Source organism: Mizuhopecten yessoensis, unplaced genomic scaffold (assembly GCF_002113885.1).
Source record: "Mizuhopecten yessoensis strain PY_sf001 unplaced genomic scaffold, ASM211388v2 scaffold11145, whole genome shotgun sequence".
Classification (NCBI taxonomy): Eukaryota; Metazoa; Mollusca; class Bivalvia; order Pectinida; family Pectinidae; genus Mizuhopecten; species Mizuhopecten yessoensis.
The window spans coordinates 803,310-818,499 of NW_018408902.1; the positions used below are offsets into that span (position 1 = coordinate 803,310).

General features: G+C 36.9%; 1 protein-coding gene across 5 annotated transcripts in view; it reads right to left on the bottom strand.

Annotated features, from left to right (window-relative positions):
* Positions 1-15,190, bottom strand: part of LOC110466848 (puratrophin-1-like) — a 107,870-nt gene that overhangs the window by 65,908 nt on the left and 26,772 nt on the right. For all 5 annotated transcript variants that reach the window (XM_021523636.1, XM_021523637.1, XM_021523638.1 and 2 more), the window contains one exon: positions 5,373-5,859. In XM_021523636.1, coding sequence (XP_021379311.1) covers positions 5,373-5,859 — 487 coding nt within the window. The remainder of the gene's footprint in view (positions 1-5,372; positions 5,860-15,190) is intronic.

Consider the following 15,190-nt stretch of genomic DNA (forward strand, 5'->3'; position numbering starts at 1 on the left):
CCCCCCACTACTCAAACTAAAATTAATGGTGAAATGATGTCCTGCGTCCTGCGCTTCATGTCCTCGGTCACAAATGTAAACGCAGGACCTGGGAAAAAATCTAGGGCTACCCAAGTAAACCTGATAAATTTCAGAGGGGGACAGGTTCCTCCTTTGAAGTAGCTGACATGTCAATGGACTGGAAATGTCTGGTCTTTAATTTACTGGAGATATAAATAAATCCGGCTTTAGGAAGCATAAAGCTGTAGTTGGTCATTTATAATACATGTCCAAAAGTCCATTCTGTAGTGGACAATGATAGGCTGACCAGCTCTTTATCTACCCATCAACCATATCTGCTCCACGGAGAAAATCTTCACTCATACACAGTATAGTCAGATCTCCGCAACTATTTCTGTAAAGTTATCCTCCAAGTAAACAAACTATATCCCTATCATCTTTTAACTTGAAAATACAAAATATATGTATTTATCAAAAATGTTTCATTTAATTTTCTTAATACATTCTGATAAATGATATTTTGATATTTTCCTCACAAAATTTTGTTATTTTGTTTTAACATGGAAAACTAACAAAGCTTTTTACCTATGTTTTCAGTGTGCTTACAATAAATCTACAGTTCTACATTACCATTGAAAAGAAGAAAGATAAAGGTTTCAGACCAATCAGCTGGTGATAATTATCCCGGGTAAATATCATTTTAGACATTTAAATGTGGCTTTGTTATAGGTGTGACAATCAATGCCGGATAACAATCCAATCAATGAGTAGATTATTTACATCCAACGGTACATTAGGAGATAAAATCCTCACCTCAAGGTGTAACAGTATAGAAAATTTGGTGAGTCTGCTTGACGGTACCAGAGATCTAATGCCCAGAAACCACTACAATGGGTGAAAACATAGGCCTAAATCATACCCCAGCCGTTAAATAAGGCCTAACTGTACATACAATAGTACTAGTCATAGTTTTTGAAAGATAAGTTTTGTTTGCCTCAATGAAAACTTTTTATAAACTAAAAACAGTGTGTTTACCAGATTAAAACTGATAGTTTGGATTTGTTCTACATTGCATAATATATACTTTTCTGACATTAACATTATATAATTGATATGTAGTCTCAAGCTAAGGCAAGTGACTCAATACTCCACTGTACTCTAATATATACAAGTTATTTTAGTAATGAACTTTTTTCTGGTAATTTGCTGAAGGATAAACTTCATCTTAGCATTGGGTATTTATCATGAACCAAAAAAAATCTCTCAGATTCAATATATGTTTCTCAATTTATCTATTTTTTGGTATAATTTGCATTTCAAATTTTTTTTTCTATATTTATAGAGAGATGTATGTGCTGATAATAATATGCATTAGCTGAAACAAAAAAATAAAAGTTAGAGACAGGAAAGGGAGGTGAGGGTAGGTTCAATATATGCATGCCACTTACTGGATAGAGTACCAGCATATTAGGATGCCACTTAACTCAATATGATGGCATGGGTTATCTCCCTTGTCTAAGTATGATTAATGCTATATGTATCTACTACAGATCTATAAACATTCAATATTACTGGGTAATTTACTGGTCTAAACCGAATGATCCAGAGATATAAAGTTTTGAAAGATGTTACCTGAAGCTATTTATATTTTCAATCATATTTTCTAATATCTAGGACTTTTTTCAAGGTTTTAGGAGATCAGGCACCACTTGAATAAGGACTTATTACTAATTCTAAATTTAATGAAATTTTAGTGACAACATCCCAGGCCAGGATCCATAAAACTGTTATGTTCAAACTCAAGCCATCTTTCCTGTTACTGAGTTGTTGTGACAGGGTCGACGTCAAAAATAAACATTTAGTATATGATACTCAGCCTGGCCTTTATTTCTTGTGGTAAAATTAAAAACAAAACATATTCATATGTATGTTAGTTGTTTTTTATATTAGTAATTAGATTTGCCATGAAATCTTTTTCTATGACATCTCCACACCAGACAATCTCCGCTTAAACTGCATCAATAACTGCTAGACTTAAGGATGCATAGGTCAAGGGTCCTACGTCCATCTCCTCCATGAGACTGATGTATTTTACATGAGCAGTTTGTTTCCTCAAGAAAGCAGAGCTAAGGAAACAAATGGCTGACGAGAAAAGCTTGGTGACAGATATATGTAGAAACACCTATTAAAGGTATCACTGGTGACAAATATATATACTTACTGCCAGAGGTTACAATGTACAGCGGGGTAGGGGATAGTTAAAGTAACTTATCATCAATGATGTCGGGACGTCACCTTGGCAGTTAGGTGATCACTGGCTTCAGACGATATATGTTACACCTGTCCATGTCTAACCTTTAGTTCACCCTTATTTACATTAGTTAACTTTATATAGATCACCAAAATACAATCGTTTTGGCCAATTTTTTATAGATCATCAAAATAATGTTATAACAGATCCCAAGTATTGCAGATATCAGATATATTTATGTCACATTTTCGTCCTCAAATAAAAGGCACAAAAGCATATCCTCATTCATTAGGGTTCCTTTTATAGATGCTTTAATGTATTGTAATTAAGATCCTCAAATTAAGCATGAGGAAGCAGTACTAAAGTCAGGTTAACAGTGTGACAGTGTTATATCCACACTTGTCTACTGACAGACCTATTCAAACCCACCTATCATATGACAGGACCCTTATATTTAGATGCTGTTAAATATTAATTAAATGACTAAAGAAATTTACTTATTTTAACATTTTCGTCTGATATCCATTTCTATCATCTATACCTGTTTAAGTAGATTGAGAGAAAAGGAATTGTACAAGTCACACTCAGACATACAGCAGAGCCCAAGAACTTCCCAAGAACTCAAGTAGCCTAAAAATAAACTATAGTGGGTGTTTTTTTCCATCATAATTTTTCAACTGTTTTACACCTAATTATAACCTTTGTCTAATCAAAGAATGTACCAGAAAGTTAAAAATTATTTTATTATCAAATACTAAAAATAAAATTAAAATTTTGAAAATTTGATCAGCACACTATACTTGTTTTTATTTCTGTTAGCTCAATAAAACAAAAACTTAAGCATGAGATAATCAAATCTTCTGAAAAGAACAAGGAAAAGTTGTTTGTCTTTTGCCTTCCCTCGTCTTCAAACGATCATTTTGAAACATCATAATCCAGTTTTGATCATTAATGGAAATCTTAATTAATAATTACACTGAAAACATACTAGATATTGGACTTATACAGGCCCAGATGTCAGTTATAACATACATACCATAGAATGAGGTCATTGGGTACATGTGCATTAATATCAGTTTATCAAATTACCAGTATAACTTTGCAGTGCAGTTTAATTGGTCCCTTTGTTTTATGAGGTACTCATATTACTGCCTGATACAGGCTCTAGCCATTGAGTCACTCTTTATTAAGAAAATGACTCATGTGTCTTTCAGCATTTAACTGAAATCTGATATGGTAAATTGCAATTACCATTGTTTAATTATTCTGTTAAATAATTGTACATGTATATCTATGTTTACTGCGGTTACACCTCTGATGTTATGGCTCTGGATTTAGTCTACTTCACAGATTTATAAATTCATCACATGACATTGCACCTCAGTTGGGAATTAGCGGCAGGCTTATATAAAGGATAACTAGAACACTGACAGGTCAGTAAGGGCCCCGTCTTTAGGCAATATAACCCCCATAATCATCAAGAAGCAATCTGCCCATATAGCTGAGCTTGACGTTTGATATTTGGACTTCAAAAAGAATTGCAAGGAAGCAAAATATACATTTTACATGTACTATGATGTGAGTCTTGTTTCCTTCCACCTCCATATTTGCTGGGCTAACAGAAATGTAAATACCGGTGCAATACTCATTTGTTAGCTTTGATTTGTTTTATTTCACCTTTTATACCTCCTCCATCATGAGCTAGGGTCAAAGTCAGAGATCCACTTTGTCTTTGACCTTTGGACCCAAATGACCTTGACCATTAACCCAGTGACCCTGATCTTTGGTCAGTTGACTTATTCTTTAATTCCGACCAACTTTGCTTCTTAATATCATAACAAAATGTTCATCAGTGAAAAATACAAAACTTGACCTTGACCCTTTGGACCCCGTAACCTGGACCTAAGGTCAGTTGACTCTGTGTTAAGTTCTGAACAACATTGCTTCATAATGTCATAACAAAATGTTCATCAGGGAAAAGGTACAAAATTTAACCTTGACCTTTGACCCAGTGACCTTGACCTTTGGTCAATTGACTCCTTGTTTAATTCTGAGCAACATTGCTTCAAAGTGTCATAGCGAAATGTTCACCAGTGAAAAGATACAAAATTTAACCTTGACCTTTGACCCAATGACCTTGACCTTTGGTCAGTTGACTCCTTGTTTAATTCTGATCAATTTTGCTTCATCATGTCATAACAAAATGTTCATCAGTGAAAAGATGCAAAATTTGACCTTGACCTTTGAATCTAATGACCTTGACCTTTGACATCGACTTTACCTCAGTATGTCTCTTTGTTTAATTCCCAACAACTTAGCTCCATAATGTCATAGCGAATTGGTTCACCAGTGAAAAGATACAAAATTTGACCTTGACCCCTGACCCGATGACCTTGACCTTTGGTCAGTTGACTCCTTGTTTAATTCTGATCAACTTTGCTTCATAATGTCATAACAAAATGTTCATCAGTGAAAAGATGTAAAATTTGACCTTGACCTTTGAACCTAATGACCTTGACCTTTGACCTTGAATTTTTACCTCAATGTGTATTTTTGTGAACTGAACATCTTGACCAAGTTTCATGTACATCGGTCAATAAATACCAAAGTAATCAGCCAGGAACAAAATTTGGGGACGGACAGACAGACAGACAGACAGACAGACAGAGTGATTACTATAGGGCACCCATATCTCCGATACAGGGCCCTAATTATAACCTCCCCTTATATAGGAGACAAGGGTCATGACAGTTCAATGTAACTGTAAGGTTACAATCAAAATAGGTAGTTGAAATTCACTTGTCTCAGTTAGGACGCAGGAATTAAGACACAATTGTCCAAAACAAATACCGACAAAGAGATCGCTCAAAATCAAAAGTCGGTACTGAGGGATGACTTGATTACCAGTGTACTATAATGACTAATTTGCTATCTGTATGACTATCTATTTATAGAATTGGAGTTGGCTTTGTGGCAGCTTGTATATGAACTTTGAAGGTCAAGCACAAATATTTCATTAGAAAACACAAAGTATACGTAGTACAGTTCCTAACTAACTTGACAGTGAAAATATCAGAATTCTAATACGCATGGTTCCTCTCTAATGGAATACCTGACTCACCTGGTAGTGATGAATGACCTTGACTACTTTGACTGTGCTGACGCTGTGCCTTCATTTTGGCATAGTGATTGGTCCACGAGGGATTGGATGCCCCGCCCCCTGGGCCGTCTCTCCTGTTCTGTTGACACTTATGACACATATCTGGGGTAACATCCTGTAACACTAGTCTGGCCAAACTCTCCTCGAATCCCACCAGACATTGCTGTAACAACTGGCCAAGATCTTCACTTGACCTGACTTTGACCTTTAGCCAGTCCATGGTGAACATTTCCTGTAACTCGTTGTCAAGGACAACCACTTCCTGTATGCCCACATCGGATCTATACTTGAGTATGAGGTGGAGCTGCCCAGAAAATGTGTGTCCAATGTAAAAATAGAATTCTCCAGAGGATAAATCCTGGAGGTCAAGGTCACCAAGGTGAATTAGAACACTTCCTTTGTAGCTCAGAGGCCAGTTGGAGTGAATCACGCATGGCTCTGCAACTCTCTGAAATGATAAGTTATTTAAAATTAGACTGTATGTAATGATGACCTGTCTATTGTGACAACCTATTTACAGCGACATATCTCTAATAACCATGACAACATACTGACTATTGATAGTAACCACCCATTGAAACACTGTACGCTGATAAACAAAAGGTACAATGGGTCTGCATAGCTCACCTGGTATTATTCTCATAACTGTAACCTTAAAAGTGGACTAAAAAAAAGCTACAGGCAAAATATCAGTCAAAAGATTTAAATACATTTGACCCCTGTGACCTTAAAAGTCAAACAAGGACATTAAGTTGAACAAACTTTATAGACCTTCATCCCAGAATGCATCTTGCCAAATATACCCTTTGTTTATCGAGAAGATGACTTTTAATGATTTAAACACAATTGACCAGATGTGACATTGAAAGTGTGTCAAGGTCATTTACATGAACAATCGTGATAGCTCTTCACCAGAGCATGCTATTGGTCACTTATCACCATCTTTTGCATTTTTGTTATTCAGAAGAGGTAATTTAAAGTGTTCAAGGTCATTCTTTTGAACGAACTTTTCAAACCTTTCATCCCAGCATGCTACTAGCTAAATATCATTATCCTAGCCATTTTAGTTATTAAGGAGAAGATGTTTAACTTGTTGACATATTTGACCCCTGTGACACTGAATATGGGTGAAGGTCATTCATTATTTGTACACAATGTCAATTTGTAACAATTTGTACACTTTGACAACTACAGTAGTTTCAATCTGTAAACATTGACAACTAGAATAGTAACAAACTGTAAACATTGATAACTAGAATAGTAACAATCTGTAAACATTGACAACTAGAATAGTAACAATCTGTAAACATTGATAACTAGAATAGTAACAATCTGTAAACATTGATAACTAGAATAGTAACAATCTGTAAATATTGACAACTAGAATAGTAACAATCTGTAAACATTGATAACTAGAATAGTAACAATCTGTAAACATTGATAACTAGAACAGTAACAATCTGTAAACATTGACAACTAGAATAGTAACAATCTGTAAACATTGACAACTAGAATAGTAACAATATATATGCATTAACTACTAGGATAGTAACAATATTTATTCATTAACAACTAGAATAGTAACAATCAGTACATATTGACAACAAATATAATAGCAATCTGTACACATTGACAACAAGTATAGAAACAATCTGTACACACCAACTGGTATAGTTTCAATCTGTACACACCAACAACAAGTATAGTAACAATCTGTAGACATTGACAACTAGAATAGTAACAATCTGTAAACATTAACTACTAGGATAGTAACAATATATATTCATTAAAAACTAGAATAGTAACAATCAGTACATATTGACAACAAATATAATAGCAATCTGTTCACATTGACAACAAGTATAGAAACAAGCTGTACACACCAACTGGTATAGTTTCAATCTGTAAACACCAACAACAAGTGTAGTAACCATCTGTACACATTGACAACCAATACAGTAACAATCTGTACACATTGACAACCAATACAGTAGCATTCTGACAACATGTAAAACAAACAAAACCTAGTAAGTTTGACCGATTTATCTGCATTTTATTTCTTAGATTTTCTACATGTCAGTACCTGATATTCTCGTATTTGTAGTGTAATTTTGTACAAACATTAGAAAGTGGGTACCAGATATTTCTAACAGTAAGATACAGGGAACCAGCTGTAGGGTAATGATAGATAACAGGTTGACAGGAAGTCCTGGTGACTCAGTGTAATCAAAGGTTAAGTTGTACCAGGTAACAACGTCAGTCACTAACCTGTCCATCCATGACAGATTTAGACAAAGTTGTTCTTTTTTTTTCTGTCTGACATTTCATCGTTTATATCACTAAACTGCGATCAGGTCAATACAGAAAGTTTCATTATACAACATGTGGCATTGCAATTCATGGAACCAAACTCATTTTGCAACTCCAATTCTATGAGCACAATGGAATTAAATGATTATTTCATTGACATTGTGACATTATAATAGCACAGACCATTACTGGTCAGGGACTAATCTTTATAGTATGATTTCCATACTGGGTGTATTAAATTTGCATTGTCATACTGTTATGAAATGCAATAAGGCCTTACAAACATATTCAAAATGAAGTGCTAGCACACTTTTACTGGCATAATCGGGATTTAGAGATCTGTATATCCGGAGCGGCTTAAAAGACTAAACATACCTACTTTGAGCTTCAGACTTGCAAGAGGTGATGTTATAGAAATATTCAAGATAACGGGTGGTGCCTTTCATCGAAAAGCATCAGATTTCCTTAAAATGTGGCAGGACTTTCCGAAAGACATTGTAAAAGGGGTCTTTCCTAAAAGCTTTATCCACCACATTGAAATAAGGAAGAATTTTCCCCCCTACGAGGGGTAAAATCATGGAACAGTCTTCCATGGGATGTGATATCACCACCATCATTAAATACATTAAAACAGAATTGATAAACATTGCATTGATCTGGACCTGAATCACAGAGCTAACATACTGTGTTAACACTGTGATGTCCATCACCAAACTTTTATATAATATATGTACATGTCTGGTGAAGAGGATCATACAGATCATGTATCGGAAAATAAACTGAACTTATAACAATAGAATATGCACTCTACCACTACCGATATCACCGAGATATTTGACTCTTTTTTGCACACAAGAAATAATGTCTTATATAACACATCAAGTTTAAATCATGGCTTACAGATATTTCAAACCAAGACTTCAGTTATCATTTACCTGCTTACCTTTGTCTTGAAATCTTACAATGTTGATATCAATCATCTGTATGTACTTCAACTTGCATCAGGTGTGAATCCTAAACAATACCCTAAATACCAGATTACTATACCCTGGTCTCATGTAACTCATGATTCTATAATATCTTTTGCCTTTGTATCAGTCCTTGAAAATGATTAAATCCTTGTTAAACTGCGGAATATTGGTGTTTCCTTTTCAAAGCTTACCTACAGGATACAGGTACGTCTGTTATAATTAGGAGTCTATAGGTCCATCCATTAGACACAGCTACATGTACATCCTCATTTATAAAAAAAACAGGTACATCCACATTTGGTTTATTTGTGTTTTACGTCATATTAATTAAGCAAAATACTTTTGAAATTAAAAGTATTCCCAGGAATTTCACCTTGGCATGAAACACTGCAGGTATGTTACTGTACTTCCTCGTTAAAGGTAGGATCCGTGTTAAATGTAAAATTCTCGTTAGAGGTAGAATCTATGTTTAAGGTGTCAATGGTAGGACCTTGTTTAAGGTAGAATCTAGACAGAATTCTCGCTTCAGGTAGAATCCTTGTTTAAGGTAGAATTTTTCATTAGAGGTAGGATCCTTGTTTTTTATGTAGAATCCTTGTCACAGCTAGGATCCTTGTTTTTTTTTATGTAGAATCCTTGTCACAGCTAGGATCCTTGTTTAAGGTAGAATCCTTGTCGCAACTAGGATCCTGTGTAAGGTAAAATTATCGCGACAAGGTAGAATTGTTCTTGAAAGTAAACTTTTCATTAAAGGGAGGTTTTACCTTAAGAGTGCATTTTCATTAAGGATCTTTGATAAAGGTATAGGATCCTGGTTACCAATAGGATCCTGGTTACCGGTAGGTTCAAGGTTACCAATCCTTGTTACCAGTAGGTTCCTGGTTACCAATCCTCATTACTGGTAGGTTCTTGGTTACCAATCCTCGTTACAGGTAGGTTCCTGGTTACCAATCCTCTTTACTGGTAGGTTCCTCAGGTTACCCAATCCTCTTTACCGGTAGGTTCCTGGTTACCAATCCTCATTACTAATAGGTTCCCGGTTACCAATCCTCTTTACCGGTAGGTTCCTGGTTACCAATCCTCAATACCAGTAGGTTCCTGGTTACCAATCCTTATTACCGGTAGGTTCCTCAGGTTATCCAATCCTGTTTACCGGTAGGTTCCTCAGATTACCCAATCCTCTTTACCGGCAGGTTCCTCAGGTTACCCAATCCTGTTTACCGGTAGGTTCTTCAGGTTACCCAATCCTGTTTACCGGTAGGATACAGGTAAGGGACCACACCACTCTAGTTCACAGACTGTCAGACAGTAACAAGTGTGAGATCAAAGTATAAAGTGTGTATGGAAACATCCTCCATCCATTGAATGGCTTGTCATTATAGCTTTACTATCAGGTATCATACCAGCATTATATATCAGGGCAGTCAGCCAAATCACCGAGTACAGCTAAATACCTCCAACTTCTGTACACCTACACAGCAATGCAAGCAGCAACAACAAATACACTAAAGCTTGTAAGATATTGTGTGTTTTGCATCTTTGCTGTGCAATACAGAAACAGAAAACATCAAAGTTTGTATATCACAAACAGTGTGTATGATAATAAACAAACCTATTTTGTACTGTTTGTGAGGGAAACTAAAGAGTTTCATTCAAATGTAAAATCTTCAAAGATTGAACAGAAACTGTTCTTTTTGTGAAACAATCTAAAAACCGACACTTTTCTCCCAAGAAAGTTATGCTTATTTCTACATGTGATGAGGAGACAGAGGTTTGAGTTGTATGTGAGGTGGTGGGAGAGGGCAGCTGATGTCAGTGTCACGTCAGAGAGGTAAGACGACACCGTCTCAAGTTTGTGTGATGTGTAAAGGACATCCCCTTCACTACAGCTGGTACATTCCTGTAACAAGGTATACCTGTGCTTACACCACAAACACCGATAATAGTAACTAAATTGATCACATTTTAAGCATTTTTCTCACACTGATCGATACTAACTATTCTATATAGGGTGTGAATTATCAGTAAAAGATAAAACGGTAATACACAAAAAGCCTGTTTTTTTTTATATCAGCACATGAAATCTATATCTGTTGACCTCGTATAACTCTAGTATAACATAAACATTCACTGTTCCATTGTGATGATAAAATCTAGGATCAAAACAGCTGCTAAGCCTTCAGAATCGAGTACCAAATGATCGTGACTTTTTTGACGTACCTGTATGAGCCTGCCTTGTTAGGTGATGAAGGACCCTCACAGGTGAAAAGATCTTACCTCAGGTACGATTCTCAGGTTGATTCAGTCCTAACATTACCACCAGGACAAAGTGTACAAAGTTTTTATAAATGTTTTGATGTACCTGTACAAGTCTCGTTAGAATCAGGTCAGTGACGGATAGGTAAAATGATCGGTTAAGTTAGTCCTAATGGCGATGTTACTCTAACAGGTGTAAAACAAACATTCTGATATGTTTTCTATACAGATAATGTTTGTAGGTCAATTTATGACCTACCTGTGTCTATAAATACTCACATATACAATCTAGTATGGACACTCAAGTTTAAACATAAAACACATTTGTACCTGTAGTGGACTAATGTATTAGGAGTATTCAGGATCAAGGTAAATACAGCTGACCTGTTATAATCCAGATCTCCGTTAATCTGGACATTAAAATGTTATCATTTGTATAACAAAGTCATTAAGATATTGTTCAGAACTGAAGTGTCCAGAAGTGGTATATTGTCCACACTAACGCCATATCACCCCTGGCCTTTATTAGAAGTCTTTGTTATTTCCAAACTTTCTATAAACCAGACATTTTATGTCCACTCTAACATACTGGTAATTTAAAATTTAAATTTCATTTATTTTACATCTATTGTGAAACAAGTTCTTTAACTTATAATAATCAGTCTTGTTGGTCCAGATGGTAATTACATGGAGGGAGTTTTCAATGTGGGAGGAAACCAGAGTACCCGGAGAAAACCCACGTGGCCAGGCCGGTGACCGATAGGGGTATTGAACCTCGGCCACATTAGAGAAAAGTGAGTGCGCTATCCACTGCACCACCTGACCACCCACACACAATTTAAAGACTAGATTAGGATATATAGGAAAACATTCAACCTCTTTCCTACACATATTATGAGCATTAACAATATATCTTACCTACATTTGCTAAGTGACTTGTCTAAATTTTCCTAGTCATTCCACTGTATAATACTTTTTCTTTCTTACCAATTCATATAAAAAAAAATGTAATTAAGCGCATGAAGGTCGACAGCAAATTCTAAAGGTTATATTAAACTAGATAAACCTTAAATTCATTACTGGCAGGTGAAAATACAGAGGGTAGTCTTTTCACACCCTTGGTATTCTCCATGCTGGTCTAGTCTCCTGAATGTCCAGACCCCAGACTACACCACAGGTTTAAAGTATGTGTTTGACCAGGGGATCACAGTATTTACAAACACACCTTCAATACCCAAGTATTTGCTCTGGTCATCTCTGACCTGGTCAACATTGAGTTAGTTCTGGTCAGGCCTTTAGTCCTTATATCAACATTAGGTGTCATATTCCACCATCTCGGACTGATGGTCAGTTCTATAACACAAACTTCTAAGCTGATATCCCCTCTCCCACACACAGTTACATCCTAAGCTTATATCCCCTCTCCCACACTCAGTTACATCCTAAGCTGATATCCCCTCCCCCACACACAGTTACCTCCTAAGCTGATATCCCCTCTCCCACACAGTTTCATCCTAAGCTCACATCCCCTCTCCCACACACAGTTACATCCAAAGCTGATATCCCCTCTTCCACACACAGTTACATCCTAAGCTGATATCACCTCTCACACACACAGTTACATCCTAAGCTGATATCACCTCTCACACACACAGTTACATCCTAAGCTGAGATCCCCTCTCCCACACACAGTTACATCATAAGATGATATCCCTTCTCCACCACACAGTTACATCCTAAGCTGATACCCCCTCTCCCACACACAGTTGCATCCTAAGCTGATATCCCCTCTCCCACACAGTTTCATCCTAAGCTCACATCCCCTCTCCCACACACAGTTACACCCTAAGCTGATATCCCCTCTCCCACACAGTTACATCATAAGCTGATATCCCTTCTCCCACACGCAGTTACATCCTAAGCTTATATCCCCTCTCCCACACACAGCTACATCCTAAGCTGATATCCCCTCTCCCCCACACAGTTACATCCTAAGCTGATACCCCCTCTCCCACACACAGTTGCATCCTAAGCTGATATCCCCTCTCCCCCACACAGTTACATCCTAAGCTGATACCCCCTCTCCCACACACAGTTGCATCCTAAGCTGATATCCCCTCTCCCACACAGTTACATCATAAGCTGATATCCCTTCTCCCACACGCAGTTACATCCTAAGCTGATATCCCCGCTCCCACACACAGTTACATCCTAAGATGATATCCCCTCTCCCACACACAGTTACATCCTAAGCTGATGAATTACCTTACCTCATTGTTGTGACAGGTACCCTCAAATAAAACAATAGCCTTACCTTAATGTTGTTAAGACTGGTACACACCCAATATTGAACTACCTTACCTCATTGCTATGACAGGTACCCTCAAATAAAACAATAGCCTTACCTTAATGTTGTTAAGACTGGTACACATCCAATATTGAACTACCTTACCTCATTGCTATGACAGGTACCCTCAAATAAAACAATGTCCTTACCTTAATGCTGTTAGGACTGGTACACACCCAATATTGAACTACCTTACCTCATTACTATGACAGATACCCTCAAATAAAACAATGTCCTTACCTTAATGCTGTTAGGACTGGTACACACCCAATATTGAACTACCTTACCTCACTGCTATGATAGAAGTTCCTCCAATGCTGCATTTACCACTGTAGAACTTTATACCCACTAGATGTAGCGACCATCCACATAAATCGTGTGATATCACTTACTGATTACCTAAACACATCCACCAGACCACACACAATCCATACTCAAACAGTGCAGATATTACACCAAAAATAAAACTCAGCATGACACAACAGGCCATTGGCATCATCTACAGACAGGTTGTAGAGAGGTGTTCAGGTATCTCTCAGACAGGTACATCTTGGTAAGTTTTACATAAGGTCAGTATGCTCTAACAGGTAGCTACAGCAGCATCAGAAGCAATATTGCCATAACAGTCAGGAAGAAGGGTTCATTTAAAATAAGTTCTGAAAAGAAGGTATGATTAATGCAGGACTAGCTAGTGTGTCCAGTTTCTTTATAATGAAGTATATATATACAGGGCAAGTGTTCCACAGAATCACAGTCTGATTAACAATTCAGTCACAGATAAACTGGTATTATCTGTACAGCTATAGATGTCCAACCCAGACAAGTATAAATGTATCACCTGTACATGTATATAGGTCTCACCTGTACATTTATATAGGTCTCACACATACATTTATAAAGGTCTCACCTGTACATTTATAGAGGTCTCACCAGTACATTTATAAAGGTCTCACCTGTACATTTATAGAGGTCTCACCAGTACATTTATAAAGGTCTCACCTGTACATTTATAGAGGTCTCACCTATACATTTATAGAGGTATCACATGTACATTTATATAGGTCTCACCAATAAATTCATAGAGGTCTCACCAGTACATTTATAAAGGTCTCACCTGTACATTAATAGAGGTCTCACTTGTACATTTATAGAGGTATCACCTGTACATTTATAGAGGTATCACCTGTACAGGTATAAAGGTCTCACCTGTACATTTATAGAGGTCTCACCAGTACATTTATAGAGGTCTCACCTGTACAGGTATAGATGTCACACCTGTATAGGTATAAATATTTTACCTGTACATTTAAAGAGGTCCTACCTGTACATCTATAGAGGTCTCACCTGTATAAGTATAAAGGTCTCGCCTGTACAGGTATGAAGGTTTTACCTGTACATTTATAGAGGATTCACCTTTATATTTATAGAAGTCTCACCTGTACAGGTATAAAGGTTTAACATGTACATTTATAGAGGTCTCACCTGTACATTTATAGAGGTCTCACCTGTATAAGTACAAGAGGCCCAGAGGGCCTGTATCGCTCACCTGGATACCTAAGCAATCATGGCAAACTATTCTCCAAATGAGATCAAGGGAATATGCCAGAACCCAAGGCCAATCCTTGTAGCATAGCTATATTAGATTTTTCATGCCCAGCAATTTTATGTATGGTTATGGGGTGGGGATCTCAACTGTTTCCAAGCTTTGACTCAGAAACTAGGTCCCTAGAGTTGTGTCCAGACCCCAGGATCGATTCTAATATCTTGACTGCATTTGTCTCTTTTTGCCAAGCATTTGTATATATAGTTTTGGGGTGGGGATCTCAACCGTTTCAAAGTTATGACCCAGGGGCCAAGTCTGCAAGGGTGGGGCAGACCCTGGGATCAATTCTAAT